Here is a 15302-nt window from a genome sequence, read left to right as displayed (position 1 = left end):
CCAGAAGGCTGGGACTTGGCCGTAGGTGAACTTTCCAAGAACACAATGACCCAAAACATACCTCAAGATCCACACAGAAATGGTTCTGTGACAACAAAATCAATGTTCTGCCATGGTCATCTCAGTCGCTGGACATCAATCCAATCAAAAACCTGTGGGCTGAGTGGAAGAGGGCAGTTGATAAGCGCAAACCAAAGAATGTGAAGGATCTTGAAAGGATCTGCATAGAGGAATGGTTCAAAATCCCTCCAAATGTGTTTCTTAACCTGGTCAAACATTACAGGAAAAGACTCCATGCTGTTATCCTTGCCAGAGGTGATTGAACTAAGTACTAAATGAGAAGTGCCAATAATTATGAAACCTTGATTTTGGGGAAATGTATTTTGCATTAAATAATTGTATGATTTTGGTTGGTTCCATTGAAACATTAATAAAGTACAGTATTTTGAGTTTATCTCTATAATTATATTTTTAAAGTATTGTTTGTGCATTGCCAGTCAGGGATGCCAGTCATTTTGGAGCCCACTGTATGTGTTCCGGTCTGGAGGCCACGGCTTAGACCACTAGATCTCTCTCTTTCTCTCACACACTCACACACTCACAGTCTCTCACTCTCCCTCACTCTCTCCCACTCTCTCACCTGCCACCTCTGTACACTGCTGTTGTGTTGGGCTCCAGTCGCTCCAGTGGCTGAGGGTACTATTGTATCGGTAACGCATCATCAGTGTATATAGAGTGGAGGCGGAGAAGAGACACGTGGAGGCAGAGAAGAGACCCTGCTCTCTCTCAGGTCTCAGGTCCACCTTCACTGTCTTGGGCTCAGGCTGATGGCAATATATGGGTAAAAAACGGATAACAATTTAACACCAAACACCCGCTGTAGATATACATATATTATACACATCACATTGTATACATTACATAGTCCTACAGTAACTGATAGATTGGAGATGACAGTGGGCCACACACCTGCTCCTCTGTGCTGTACTGCACCTGGAAGAGCAGAGCGCCATTCGAGATATGTTTTCTGGTCACCGGGAAGCTGGTATTGGTAGTCCACTGCAGCTTCAGGCATCTGGGTTTGCCTCTCACTGCTGACACATTGGAGAGGACAGGGGTGGGCAGCTTCACTGGGGGGAGAAAAAGACAAAGGGTTAGATGTAAAGTAAGATGTGTGTAAAACATGTGCGTACAGATGTAGGATCTTAATTTATTTTTTATTTTTTAATATTTTTTTAAATTTTATCCCCTTTTCTCCCCAATTTTCGTGGTATCCAATCGCTAGTAATTACTATCTTGTCTCATCGCTACAACTCCCGTACGGGCTCGGGAGAGACGAAGGTCGAAAGCCACGCGTCCTCCGAAGCACAACCCAACCAAGCCAAGCCGCACTGCTTCTTAACACAGCGCGCCTCCAACCCGGAAGCCAGCCGCACCAATGTGTCGGAGCAAACACAGTGCACCTGGCCCCCTTGGTTAGCGCGCACTGCGCCCGGCCCACCACAGGAGTCGCTGGAGCGCGATGAGACAAGGATATCCCTACCGGCCAAACCCTCCCTAACCCGGACGACGCTAGCCCAATTGTGCGTCGCCCCACGGACCTCCCGGTCGCGGCCGGCTGCGACAGAGCCTGGGCGCGAACCCAGAGACTCTGGTGGCGCAGCTAGCACTGCGATGCAGTGCCCTAGACCACTGCGCCACCCGGGAGGCCTTAGGATCTTAATTTAAGCCAGTTTGCTACAGCAGGAAAATAATCCTGTAGCAATAGGAAATGTGAATTATTATGTGGTTTGTAATTAATGGACATTTTTGTAGGGGTTGATACATTTTTCATAAGGGAAAATCAACTCAGCAATTTCAAAGCGGAACTTACAAACTTCAGAAGCCTTTTTAAACTTCAAATACACTACAAGGTTTACATTTCCAATATTCTCCTGCAACAGGGTGATCAAATTAAGATCCTTCATTCTGTATAGTCTATTGTATGACACTGTGTATTACCTGCGTCTATGGCATTGAGGCAGAGGCTGGGTGAGCTTGCTGTTGTGTGAGGGCTGTCGGCCAGGACCCTGATGCAGTAGCAGCGGCTCAGATAGGTCACGTTAACAGAGCAGTGGGTCTGGGTAATAGTCTGACACAGTTGGGACTGATGGATCACAGGGTCATCGCATCCGGTTCTGCAGGCACAAACACACAGGAATGCACACGCACACGCAGACACACACAAAATAATTTTTTTTGTTTCCTGAATAGTTTCCTGCACAATGAATCTCCACTGTGTCAGCCTCAGAACAACCCAATCCGAACCTCAAATCACATTACACTGCAGTCAGGTGTTTCGCCTGATGTTTCCTGGTGATGAAATAAAATTATCTATATGTAAAGGTTAATGAGCACCAACTTTGAGAATATATTATTTTACAGATCTGTGTAATAAACATGTTACAATGTCATTTTTAAGTACAATCCAGGGAAATAACCATAACAAACTCAAATATGACTCACACATGATGAAACACAGTGATAAAGTTGATACACCAGAATGGCGTTGGGTAGGCATTAGGCAACTTATGCTGGGAGCTTTGCCATCAATATAATTAATGAACTCTATGAATTATATTTTAAATCTCCTCATTCAGCCTGTGGTCATGGAGAAAACAAAGGCATGCTGATGTCAAGGTGTACTCATTGAAATAGAACAGGGGAGGCTGGTGGGAAGAGCTATAGGACGGGCTCATTGTAATGGCTGGAATGGAATTAATAGAACGGTGTCAAACACATCAAACATATGGAAACCAGATGTTTGACTCTGTTCCAAAAATTCCATTCCAGCCATTACAATGAGCCCATCCTCCCACCAGCTTCCTCCGAAATGTAATGAATCATTCTGTGGTTGCGCAACTGCTGGAATATGTCAGCCTGCCTTTGTTTACTTCAGTCAGGGCACTGCATGTTGAAGGATATATTGGCATTCAAGTACTGCCTCTTCCTCTGTCTAAGGGGCCTCATACAATCACAACCATTAACTTGTGCCGTAGATGTTGTAGCACGTGTCTTACATGTTGACCTGCAGTGTGAAGCGCGTGTCTGAGGGAGAGCCTTGTCCAGGTGTCCAGTAGCAGGTCACGTTGGAGTAGGCAATAAAGACACACTGAGGCTGGCTAGGGCTGAGGGAGAATTCTGCATGGACCAGAGGGGAGAGAAAGGATATAGGTGATTCAAAGTGTGTAGAAATAATGTTTAATTAATGCTCACATATGGAAACAGCACATTCAAAATCATCTGTTTTGATCTATGTTATTGCTTGCCATTGGCTGAACAAACCACAGTCTCAAATCAAATCAAATGTAATGTAATTTGACACATGCGCCGATTACAACAGGTGTAGGCAGCCCTTACAGTGAAATGCTTACTTACAAGCCCTTAACCAACAATGCAGTTTTAAGAAAAAAAAAGTGTTAAGAAAGTATTTACGAAAATAAACTGAAGTAAAAAAAATAAAAAATAACAGTAGCGAAGCCATATACAGGGGGTACCGGTACAGAGTCAATGTGCGGGGGCACCGGTTAGTCGAGGTAATTCAGGTAATATGTACATGTAGGTAGAGGTAAAGTGACTATGCATGGATAACAAACAGAGAGTAGCAGCAGCGTAAAAATGGGGGTGTGGGGACAATGCAAATAGTCTGGGTAGCCATTTGATTAGCTATTCAGGAGTCTTATGGCTTGGAGGTAGAAGCTGTTAAGGAGCCTTTTGGACCTAGACTTGGCGCTCCGGTAACGCCTGCCGTGCGGTAGCAGAGAGAACAGTCTATGACTAGAGTTGCTGGAGTCTTTGGCAATTTTCTGGGCCTTCCTCTGACACCGCCTGGTATAGAGGTCCTGGATGGCAGGAAGCTTGGCCCCAGTAACGTACTGGGCCGTACGCAGTACCCTCTGTAGTGCTTTGCGGCCGGAGGCAAAGCAGTTAACATACCAGGCGGTGATGCAACCAGTCAAGATGCTCTCGATGGTGCAGCAATATAACTTTCTGAGGATCTGAGGACCCATGCCAAATCTTTTCAGTCTCCCGAGAGGAAATAGGCGTTGTCGTGCTGTCTTCACGACTGTCTTGGTGTGTTTGGACCAGAGGTCGACCGATTAATCAGCATAGCCGATTAATTAGGGCTGATTTCAAGTTTTCATAACAATCAGTAATCAGTAATTATGGCCGATTACATTGCAATCCACGAGGAGACTGCGTGGCAGGCTGACCACCTGTTACGCGAGTGCAGCAAGGAGCCAAGGTAAGTTGCTAGCTAGCATTAAACTTATCTTATAAAAAACAATCAATCTTAACATAATCACTGGTTAACTACACATGGTTGATGATATTACTAGTGTAACTAGCTTGTCCTGCGTTGCATGTAATCAATGCGGTGCCTGTTAATTTATCATTGAATCACAGCCTACTTCATCTTCGCCAAACGGGTGATGATTTAACAAAAACGCATTCGCGAAAAAAGCACAATCATTGCACAAATGTACTAAACCATAAACATCAATGCCTTTCTTAAAATCAATAAACGTGTATATTATTTTAAACTTGCATATTTAGTTAAAATAAATTAATGTTAGCAGGCAATATTAACCAGGGAAATTGTGTCACTTCTCTTGCGTTCAGTGCAAGCAGAGTCAGGGTATATGCAGCAGCTTGGGCCACCTGGCTCGTTGCGAACTGTGTGAAGACCATTTCTTACTAACAAAGGCCGTAATTAATGTGCCAGAATTTTACATAATCATGATATAACATTGAAGGTTGTGCAATGTAACAGCAATATTTAGACTTCGGTTTGCCACCCGTTCGATAAAATACGGAACGGTTCCGTATTTCACTGAAGGAATAAACCTTTTGTTTTCGAAATGATAGTTTCTGGATTTGCCCATATTAATGACCTAAGGCTCGTATTTCGGTGCATTTTTATATTATAATTAAGTCTATGATTTGATATTTGATAGAGCAGTCTGAAAAATCATAATCGGTCAACCTCTTAGTTTGGACCATGACAGTTTGATGGTGATGTGGACACCAAGGAACTTGAAGCTCTCAACCTGCTCCACTACAGCCCTGTCGATGAGAATGGGGGCGTGCTCGGTCCTCCTTTTTCTGTAGTCTACAATCATCTCCTTTGTCTTGCTCACATTGAGGGAGAGGTTGTTATCCTGGCAGTGTCTCTGACCTCCTCCCTATCGTTGTCTCTCTCAAGAAATACCAACAAATTATAGTCCTTTCTGATATACTCCTGGATATTACTGTGCATTCGTTACTAATCTAGTTATCTATTTAGGCTTATATCATTTCTATGAAGTCATATTGAGATTAGCTCATCTATTTTTGAAATTAGATCTATATCCTGAAAGCCAATAAAAGATTAAGAAACAACATACATAGTAATTAATCAAAAAGCAATACATTCAGAGATACACCAGAGATTCTGGGTTCGCGCCCAGGCTCTGTCGCAGCCGGCCGCGACCGGGAGGTCCGTGGGGCGACGTACAATTGGCCTAGCGTCGTCCGGGTTAGGGAGGGTTTGCCCGGTAGGGTTATCCTTGTCCCATCGCGCACCAGCAACACCTGTTGCGGGCCGGGCGCAGTGCGCGCTAACCAAGGTTGCCAGGTGCACAGTGTTTCCTCCGACACATTGGTGCGGCTGGCTTCCGGTTTGGATGCGCGCTGTGTTAAGAAGCAGTGCGGCTTGGTTGGGTTGTGTTTCGGAGGACGCATGGCTTTCGACCTTCGTCTCTCCCGAGCCCGTATGGGAGTTGTATCGATGAGACAAGATAGTAATTACTAACAATTGGATACCACGAAATTGGGGCGAAAAAGGGGGTAAAATTTACAATTTTTATTTTATTTATAAAAATAAAATAAAAAAAGCAATACATTCCATTTTTTTTTTGCTATACACAATGAAAATAAAACAATTTTAAAATATTGCATTCCTCCACAACCAAGCTCTTAATTAAGGTCCTGAATTTGGGATAGTTCAGGATTTTGGCACACCAAAAATACTGACCTTGATTGACTACTAGAGTGATGTATATTTGGTATGCTACCACTCCACACGTGCTCTTGACACTGTTAAATATATCAGTGTAGGCTTGACCTCACTAACCAACCTGAAGTAGGTTGCAGAAATCTATGTTATTAGTTCTGCAGGGTATACTACAAAGCAGGAGCAATAAGTTTAGCCAGATAACTTTGATAAATAGCCAGAAAAAAATTATGATTTTCCGGTTCAGTAAGAAAGCTAAATTTAGATATGTGTTTTTTGTTGTTGAGTCAATTAGAGATTGCCCATTTCAAGCTTATCTTTCAAAAATAACTATGTTTTTTGCCCCAGAATATTTAGGCTAGTTAGCTGGCTAACTCCTTGATCCTGCTTTGTAGTATGCCAGGTATACTATACTATGAAGGAAGCTAGATCTACTGAGGGTTTTCTAAAGCTAGACAGCTTCAGTTAGCTTCACATTCCAGCTCAGGCCCCCTCTCCGGCGCCAGTTATCTCATCATTGGGGCGGCAGGAAGCCTAGTGGTTAGAGCGTTGGACTAGTAACCGAAAGGTTGCAAGATCGAATCCCTGAGCTGGTTAACAGTTCAAATCTGTTGTTCCGCCCCTTTAAGATGCTAGGGGTCAGATTATTTTTTTATTTTTTTAAATAAACGTTCCCAAGGTAGACGGACTATTTCTCAGGTCCAGATCGTAGAATATGCATATAATTTACAGATTAGGATAGAAAACACTCCAACGTTTCCAAAACTGTCAAAATATTGTCTGTGAGTATAACAATTGATTCTGCAGGCGAAAACCTGAGAAAATCTAACCCGGAAGTGATTATTTTTATTTTTTTATCTGTGTTTCCTGGCCCGTCTTTCTTCCATTTAAAGGGGTATCAACCAGATTCCTTTTCCAATGGCTTCCTCAGGCTGTGACCAGGCTTTAGACATAGTTTCAGGCTTTTATTTTGAAAAAATTTGCGAGATTTTTCAAAACTAGTCAGGTGTCCTCTGAATAGTTCCTGCGCGCGAGAGAGGTAGCTCTCCATTTTCTTTTTCTCTCTTATTCAATAGGTTACGGTCCGGTTGAAATATTATCGATTATGTTTGTTAAAAACAACCTGAGGATTGATTATAAAAAACATTTTAAATGTTTCTACGACCATTACGGATACTTTTTGGAATTTTCGTCGAACGGAACGAGGCTGAAGTTTTCTGAACATAACGCGCAACCCAAATTGGGTTTTTTTTGTTATAAAAGTAATATTTATTGAACAAAAATAACATTTGTTGTGTAACTGGGAGTCTCGTGAGTGCAAACATCCGAAGATTATCAAAGGTAAGCGATTAATTTTATTGCTTTTCTGACTTTCGTGACCAAGCTAACCAAGCTAATATAAGGCTAACTGTTCTAGCATTGATTGATACACTCACAAAAGCTTGGATTTCTTTAGCTGTAAAGCATATTTTCTAAATCTGACACGATAGGTGGATTAACAACAAGCTAAGCTGTGTTTTGGTATATTTCACTTGTGATTGTCACGACTTCAACCGAGGCAGGCTCTCCTTCCCGTTGAGATGAGCTCATCTCAACGGGATCGTTGGATGAGCTCATGTCGTTGGATGAGCTCATCGACATGTCCATCCGACTGGACAATCTGCTGGCTGCCCGCGGGCGTTCGGAGAGGGTCCTGTGCGTTCCACCACCCAGCGCCCCGGCTCCCATCCCGATGGAGTTGGGAGGGGCCGCGCCTAGGGGTATCGGAGGACGAGGCCTCCCCTGCACCAACTGTGGTCGGAGAGGACACACGGCCGATCGGTGCTGGGGGGGTCTGTCTGGGAGTCGAGATGTCAGGCGGGACGCTTCTCGATCACCCCAGGTGAGTCAGCACCAAACTCACTCAGAACCTCCTGTCGGTCACATGTTTGTCTCAATTTTTTTCCTTGATTTTTTCCCCTCTTCTCAGCATAGGGCACTAGTCGATTCAGGTGCAGCTGGGAACTTTATGGATTGCGGACTCGCCCGAGAGTTGGGCGTTCCGCTTGTGCCGATAGATTCTCCCTTTCCCGTGCACTCCCTAGATAGCCGGCCATTAGGGTCAGGGGTGGTCAGGGAGGCCACAGTTCCCCTGGACATGGTGACGCAGGGGAATTATAGGGAACGTATCAGTCTATACATTATCGATTCGCCTGCGTTTCCAGTGGTGCTGGGTATTCCCTGGCTGGCCCGGCACAATCCCAATATTTCGTGGAGACAGGGGGTTCTCCAGGGGTGGTCAGAGGAGTGTTCTGGAAGGTGTCTGGGAGTTTCCATTGGTGCCACGTCGGTGGAGAGTCCAGACCAGGGTTCCACGGTGCGCATTCCCCCCGAGTATGCCGATTTGGCAATCGCTTTCTGTAAAAAGAAAGCGACGAAATTACCACCACATCGACCGGGTAGGGATTGTGCGATAGATCTCCAGGTTAACGCTGCGCTTCCTAAGAGTCACGTGTACCCTTTGTCCCAAGAGGAGACGTTGGCTATGGAGACATATGTCACGGAATCTCTGGGACAGGGGTACATTCGGCCCTCCATCTCACCCGTCTCCTCGAGTTTCTTTTTTGTGAAGAAAAAGGAGGGAGGTTTGCGTCCGTGTATTGATTATAGAGGTCTAAATGCCATCACAGTGGGGTTTAGTTACCCACTACCTCTCATCGCTTCGGCGGTGGAATCATTTCACGGAGCGCAGTTCTTTACAAAACTGGACCTCAGGAGCGCGTACAGCCAGGTGCGTATTCGGGAGGGAGACGAGTGGAAAACCGCATTTAGTACCACATCGGGCCACTATGAGTACTGCGTCATGCCGTATGGGTTAAAGAATGCTCCAGCCGTGTTCCAATCCTTTGTAGACGACATTCTCAGGGACCTGCACGGGCAGGGGGTAGTTGTGTATATCGATGACATTCTGATCTACTCAACTACTCACGCCGCGCATGTATCTCTAGTGCGCAAAGTGCTTGGCAGACTGCTGGAGCATGACTTATATGTCAAGGCTGAGAAGTGTGTGTTTTCCAAACAAGCCGTCTCCTTCCTGGGTTATCGCATTTCCACCTCGGGGGTGGTGGTGGAGAGTGACCGCATAAAGGCCGTGCGTAATTGGCCGACTCCGACCACGGTAAAAGAGATGCAGCGGTTTTTGGGTTTTGCCAACTACTACCGGAGATTTATCCGGGGTTTTGGCCAGGTAGCGGCTCCCATTACCTCACTGCTGAGGGGGGGTCCGGTGAGGTTGCGGTGGTCAGCGCCGGCGGACGGAGCTTTCAACAGGTTGAAGGTTCTGTTCACGGAGGCTCCCGTGTTGGCGCATCCGGATCCCTCTTTAGCATTCATAGTGGAGGTGGACGCTTCCGAGGCTGGGGTGGGTGCCGTGCTATCACAGCGCTCGGGTGCGCCACCAAAACTCCGCCCCTGCGCTTTCTTCTCTAGTAAGCTCAGTGCAGCGGAGCGTAACTATGATGTGGGGGATCGGGAGTTGTTAGCGGTGGTCAGGGCTCTGAAGGTGTGGAGACACTGGCTTGAGGGGGCTAAGCACCCTTTTCTCATCTGGACCGACCACCAGAATCTGGAGTATATTCGGGCAGCTAGGAGACTGAACCCACGTCAGGCAAGGTGGGCCATGTTTTTCACCCGGTTTAGGTACACGTTGTCCTATAGACCCGGTTCAAAAAACGTAAACATGGCCCACCTTGCCTGCCTCTTCACGACACGGAGGAGAGGACCACTGAACCCACTCCCATCATCCCCGCCTCGAGGCTGATCGCGCCAGTGGTATGGGAGGTGGACTCGGACATCGAGCGGGCGCTACGGGCGGAACCCGCGCCTCCTCAGTGTCCGGCGGGCCGTAAGTACGTACCGCTTGGTGTTCGGGACCGCCTTATTCGGTGGGCTCATGTCCTACCCTCCTCGGGTCACCCTGGGGTGACAAGGACAGTGGGGAGCCTTCGGGGGAGGTATTGGTGGCCTACCTTAGCTCGAGACGTTAGGGTTTATGTCTCCTCCTGTTCGGTATGCGCTCAGAGTAAGGCTCCTAGGCACCTTCCTCGAGGGAAGTTGCAACCCCTCCCCGTTCCACAACGGCCATGGTCTCATCTGTCTGTAGACTTCCTGACCGATCTGCCTCCCTCTCAGGGAAACACTACGGTTCTGGTAATTGTGGATCGGTTTTCTAAGTCCTGCCGTCTCCTCCCGTTGCCCGGTATCCCTACTGCCCTACAGACTGCGGAGGCCTTATTCACTCACGTCTTCCGGCACTACGGGGTGCCGGAGGATATTGTTTCTGATCGGGGCCCCCAGTTCACGTCCCGAGTGTGGAGGGCGTTCATGGAGCGTCTGGGGGTCACGGTCAGCCTGACTTCCGGGTATCACCCCGAGAGTAATGGGCAGGTGGAGAGAGTGAACCAGGAGGTGGGTAGGTTTCTGCGGTCGTATTGTCAGGACCGGCCAGGGGAGTGGGCGAGATACATTCCCTGGGCTGAGATGGCCCAGAACTCACTACGCCACTCCTCTACTAATGTGTCCCCCTTTCAGTGTGTGTTGGGGTACCAGCCGGTCCTGGCACCATGGCATCCGAGCCAGACCGAGGCTCCTGCGGTGGAGGAGTGGGTACAGCGCTCCAAGGAGACCTGGAGGGCCGTCCGGGAGTCCTTTCAACAAGCTACTGGAAGGCAGAAGAGGAGCGCTGACCGCCACCGCAGTGAGGCCCCCGTGTTTGTACCGGGGGAAAGGGTCTGGCTCTCGACCCGAAACCTACCCCTCCGCTTGCCCTGCCGGAAGCTGAGGCCGCAGTGTGTAGGGCCATTCAAAGTCCTGAGGAGAATAAACGAGGTGTGTTATCGATTAAAACTCCCTTCCTATTATCGTATTAACCCCTCGTTTCATGTGTCTCTCCTCAGGCCGGTGGTAGCTGGTCCCCTGCAGGACGGTGAGGTACCGGAGGTCCCTCCTCCCCCTCTGGACATCGAGGGGTCCCCGGCGTACACGATACGGGCCATTCTGGACTCGAGACGCCGGGCGAGGGGCCTACAGTACCTCGTGGACTGGGAGGGGTACGGTCCGGAGGAGAGGTGCTGGGTACCGGTGGAGGACATGTTGGATCCATCTATGGTAAAGGATTTCCATCGCCTCCATCCGGAGCGCTCTGCGCCTCGTCCTCCGGGTCGACCTCGAGGCCGGTGTCGGCGCGCTGCGGGAGCCGCGCGTCAGAGGGCGGGTACTGTCACGACTTCAACCGAGGCAGGCTCTCCTTCCCGTTCGGGTGGCGCTCGGCGGTCGTCGTCACCGGCCTACTAGCTGCTACTGACTCTTTTTCCTCCCCCTCCTTATGTGTTTATGGTTATCACCTGGTTTGAGGGAATTAGCAATCAGGGTGGCTTTATTAGTCAGCCAGCCTGTCTGCTTCTTTGTGCGGGATTGTTCGTCTGTTTCTTTGGATTTCGGGAGTGGTTCGTGTGTGTGTACTGGTTTTGTCTTCATGTTTGAAGACAGGTGTTTATTTGACACCCAGTAGTCCGGTTTGGACATTGTTTGTGTACGAGTTGGGAATTAAACTCAACCTATTGAAGCTCTGCTGTTCCTGCGTCTGATTCCACAAACACCCCGACACCTAGAGCGCTACAGTGATTGCATGATTATAAATATTTTTAGTAATATTTTTGAATCTGATACGTTTGGGAATTTTCTTCTGCCTTTCAGGACCGGAACGAGGCTGAAGTTTTCTGAACATAATGCGCAACCCAAATGGCGTTTTTTTGTTATAAAAGTAATATTTATCGAACAAAAAGAACATTTATTGTGTAACTGGGAGTCTCGTGAGTGCAAACATCCGAAGATTATCAAAGGTAAGCGATTCATTTTATAGCTTTTCTGACTTTCGTGACCAAGCTAATTTGGGGCTAGCTGTTCTAGCATTGATTGATACACTCACAAAAGCTTGGATTTCTTTCGCTGTAAAGCATATTTTCAAAATCTGAAACGATTAACAACAAGCTAAGCTGTGTTTTGGTATATTTCACTTGTGATTGCATGATTATAAATATTTTTAGTAATATTTTGCGCCCTGCAATTCAGCGGTTGTTTAGGAAAATGATCCCGTAAAAGGGATCCGTAGCGCAGAGAAGTTAACAAGGCAGTTAACTCACTGTTCCTAGGCTGTGAGTGAAAATAAGAATTGGTTCTTAACGGACTTGCCTAGTTAAATAAAGGTAAAATAAATAAATACAAATTACGCACACCTGCCACCATCGTTACACGCACCTGCGCCTCATGACACTCACCTGGACTCCATCCACTTCCTGATTTCCTCCCCTATATCTGTCACTCCCCTTGGTGTTTTCCTCAGGTGTTATTGACTCTGTTTCTTATCTGTACGCTTTTCGTGTTTCGTACTATTTGTTACTAAATTTGCACTCCCTGTACTTGATTCCCAGAGTACATGTTACACATCTGTACCACGACCGGTGGATACTGAACGCCGAACTCTTCATTAAGACAATGCTGAAACATTAATCCATGGGTGAGTCAGTGTCACATTTTCATTTGTGACTAAATAAAAATGAAAGAAAATTTATCTTGCAAATTCAGCAGGCTATGGTGTAAAATAGGATTTTAGAAGTGGCGTCTTTATTTTGTTACTTATCGTTAATGCCGTCTTTTGGTGTGCTTTGGTGTGCACAAGGACATTTTTCCCTGTCCTATCAATAAAATAATTGCATTAAATCATGCAAAAATGTTACTGTGCATGAAGTTTTAAATACATTTTGTCATTACTAAATGACAGCTGCACCACTGAGAGCATCTTGACTGGCTTCATCACCGCTTGGTATGGAAACTGCTGTCAATGTTGAAAACACTATGTTAAAAGTACTGTGTGTGTGAGTATCCCTAAACTTACCAACAGACAAAGAGCTATGAACAGATTAGTGGTTCACTAATCAGAGCCTTATTTGGCTCAGCAACAGAAATAAGGCTTGATGTGTAATGAAATAAACATTTTAAACATCAGGCGACATCCTTACAACAGGACACATGAATATTCTTGCAACGTTAGCATGAACCGTGTCTAGAACATTATCTTCTATTCGGAGAACATGGTAACCATGTTCTGTGTATGTTTGGTGGGATGTTGATTGAATATTCTCCTAATCCTCAGAAAACTGGACACATGAATGTTATTGCAACATTCCCATGAAGCGTGTCCAGAACATTAATATCTACAATTCTGATAACATGGTAACCACATTCTGGGTAAGTTATATTTTACATTACGGGAAAAGTCTCTGGAAACATTCCTTGCACATCAAGGGAACATTCCTATAAAAATGTTAGTTAATGACCTAATGAGACTCAAAGGAACATTCTCTAAAGTTGTGGGAATGTTTGTTGTTAGCTGGGTAGGTAGCAGCATGCCAATTATTACATTACCTAGTATTTAATCAAGATCTCTTAAATAGGTCGTTTTTTTGTACTTTCATAAGAGAAACAAGACTTGTTCCAACTTCCAATGTATGTAGATACAACACTCTAAAAAGATATAGAAACTCTCACCTGTGGCAGTGCAAATATTTAGTCCAATGTAAAGAGCCACAAGTGCTAGACTCCTGTCGTCCATCCTCGAGTTACGATGAATTCCTATGCCTCCAGCACCCCGAGTCCAGATTACGACATGGCTGACTATCTGAAGCCTCGTATTGGCCTAAAATATGGGTCATAAACAGCTTGTCTTGCCTGTGTAAACAAATCTTAACATGCCTCATTAGAAACGGGTCTGCTGTCACTAACGGTGTCCTCGGAGTGTCACACAACAGAGCTCTGAATATACAGTGTGAAGACGTGTGACAGTTCCAGGAACATAGCTAGTTTAACGAGCCCCTCATACCAGTTATGACGATGCTCTTCAGCAACCTCTCATATTTCAGCAACATGCGCGCAATCAGCCGCTAGCCTAAACGTGATTGTTTGACAATCAGATTAAAACATCATAACTGGTTGAGTTTATGACAGAATAAAAACTTATTAGGTCTACATTTGAAAAGTTAAATGACACATCTTTATGACTATTTCCACAGAGATCATATTGAATTAAGATATTATTGTAGCGACCCGCACAGACAGCGGTGTGTTATGTGGTAGGCTATTAGTGGGTTGTGTTGTATTTACCAGTGTTCGCGGGATCCGACATGCCAATCAACCTGCTATCTGCCAATCACGGGGATGCCTGGAATGTTCTGATGCCGGGCATCCTGGCGGAGTGGCGTGGAGGGGGATAGGGCAGGGGGATGGAGCACTGGAAGTTAAGACCAGGTTTTGCCATTGTTCTCTCTCTTACTCTGGGCTTCACAAGAGACGGTCACGGTTGGCTTGTGGGGTATATTTCATTTATTTGGCGTGTGTAAAGTTGGGTTAATAAACCGTCAATTCGTAAACTCAACCCTCTGTCTGGACAATTGTTCCTTGATGATCTAGTCAGGGCATTACATTATATACGTAATTATATTATTAGGCCCATACAAAAATGTGGAGTTCCTGTACAGGGAAGAAATTAGTTATACTTTCACCATTGTTCATGAGTATCATTAAAACAGGTTAACACGTCCCACAAACATTACACAACTATACAGAAAGCCCTAACTTGGTGAAATAAAATCAATGCTGAGAATAGTCAGATTAACCGATAACCGCTATGAACACGGGCATGGTGGTGTAGCGGAAAGATTGGAGTGCCGGGAACCAAGAGGATGTGGGTTCAAAAACCCAGGTGAGAACTGTTGAATAATAATACCTGTAGAAATGAACATGCACAAAGTAACCATCATGGTCAACGTGTGTCACATATGTAAATTGAAAACACTATGTTAAAAGCACAGAATGCAGAAATGTACAGTACATCCAGGCAGGGGCGTAGCCAGATTTTTTTTGGGGGGGGAGAGGCCTAGAAAACTGGATAGGCATTTTTTCTGCTTGTTTATTACATTTATTTTGCAATGGCACGTATATTATTTCGCAATACAATCGTTTTATACTTGTGCATAGTACTTGGAGCAACCTCGTTACATATACAAATAATTACATATCCCAGCATATTAAAATAAGACAGTAATTGTAGACCAGTTGCCAACTTGCCAACAACATACAACTCATTTTCAGGCGCACTTTAATCTCGATGGGCAAACACGCCTATATTTGATGTTACCATTTATACCACGGTGGGCAGTAGTACTATAAAAAGGTA

At 45.7% G+C, this 15302-nt stretch overlaps 1 protein-coding gene across 1 annotated transcript in view; it reads right to left on the bottom strand.

The window, feature by feature from the left end:
* LOC139578350 (interleukin-6 receptor subunit beta-like) overlaps positions 1-13960 on the bottom strand; it is a 31236-nt gene extending 17276 nt beyond the window's left edge. Inside the window, exons 1-5 of the mRNA XM_071405814.1 lie at positions 13619-13960; positions 3060-3180; positions 2002-2177; positions 970-1130; positions 641-824 (exon numbers count right to left, since the gene is read on the bottom strand). Coding sequence (XP_071261915.1) covers positions 641-824; positions 970-1130; positions 2002-2177; positions 3060-3180; positions 13619-13682 — 706 coding nt within the window. The 5' untranslated portion in view covers positions 13683-13960. The remainder of the gene's footprint in view (positions 1-640; positions 825-969; positions 1131-2001; positions 2178-3059; positions 3181-13618) is intronic.
* Positions 13961-15302: the final 1342 nt, after the last annotated feature.

The sequence above is a fragment of the Salvelinus alpinus genome, chromosome 6 (genome assembly GCF_045679555.1).
Source record: "Salvelinus alpinus chromosome 6, SLU_Salpinus.1, whole genome shotgun sequence".
Lineage (NCBI taxonomy): Eukaryota > Metazoa > Chordata > Actinopteri > Salmoniformes > Salmonidae > Salvelinus > Salvelinus alpinus.
Note: the sequence above shows the minus strand (reverse complement) of the source record. Positions and strands in the feature narration are given on the sequence as shown.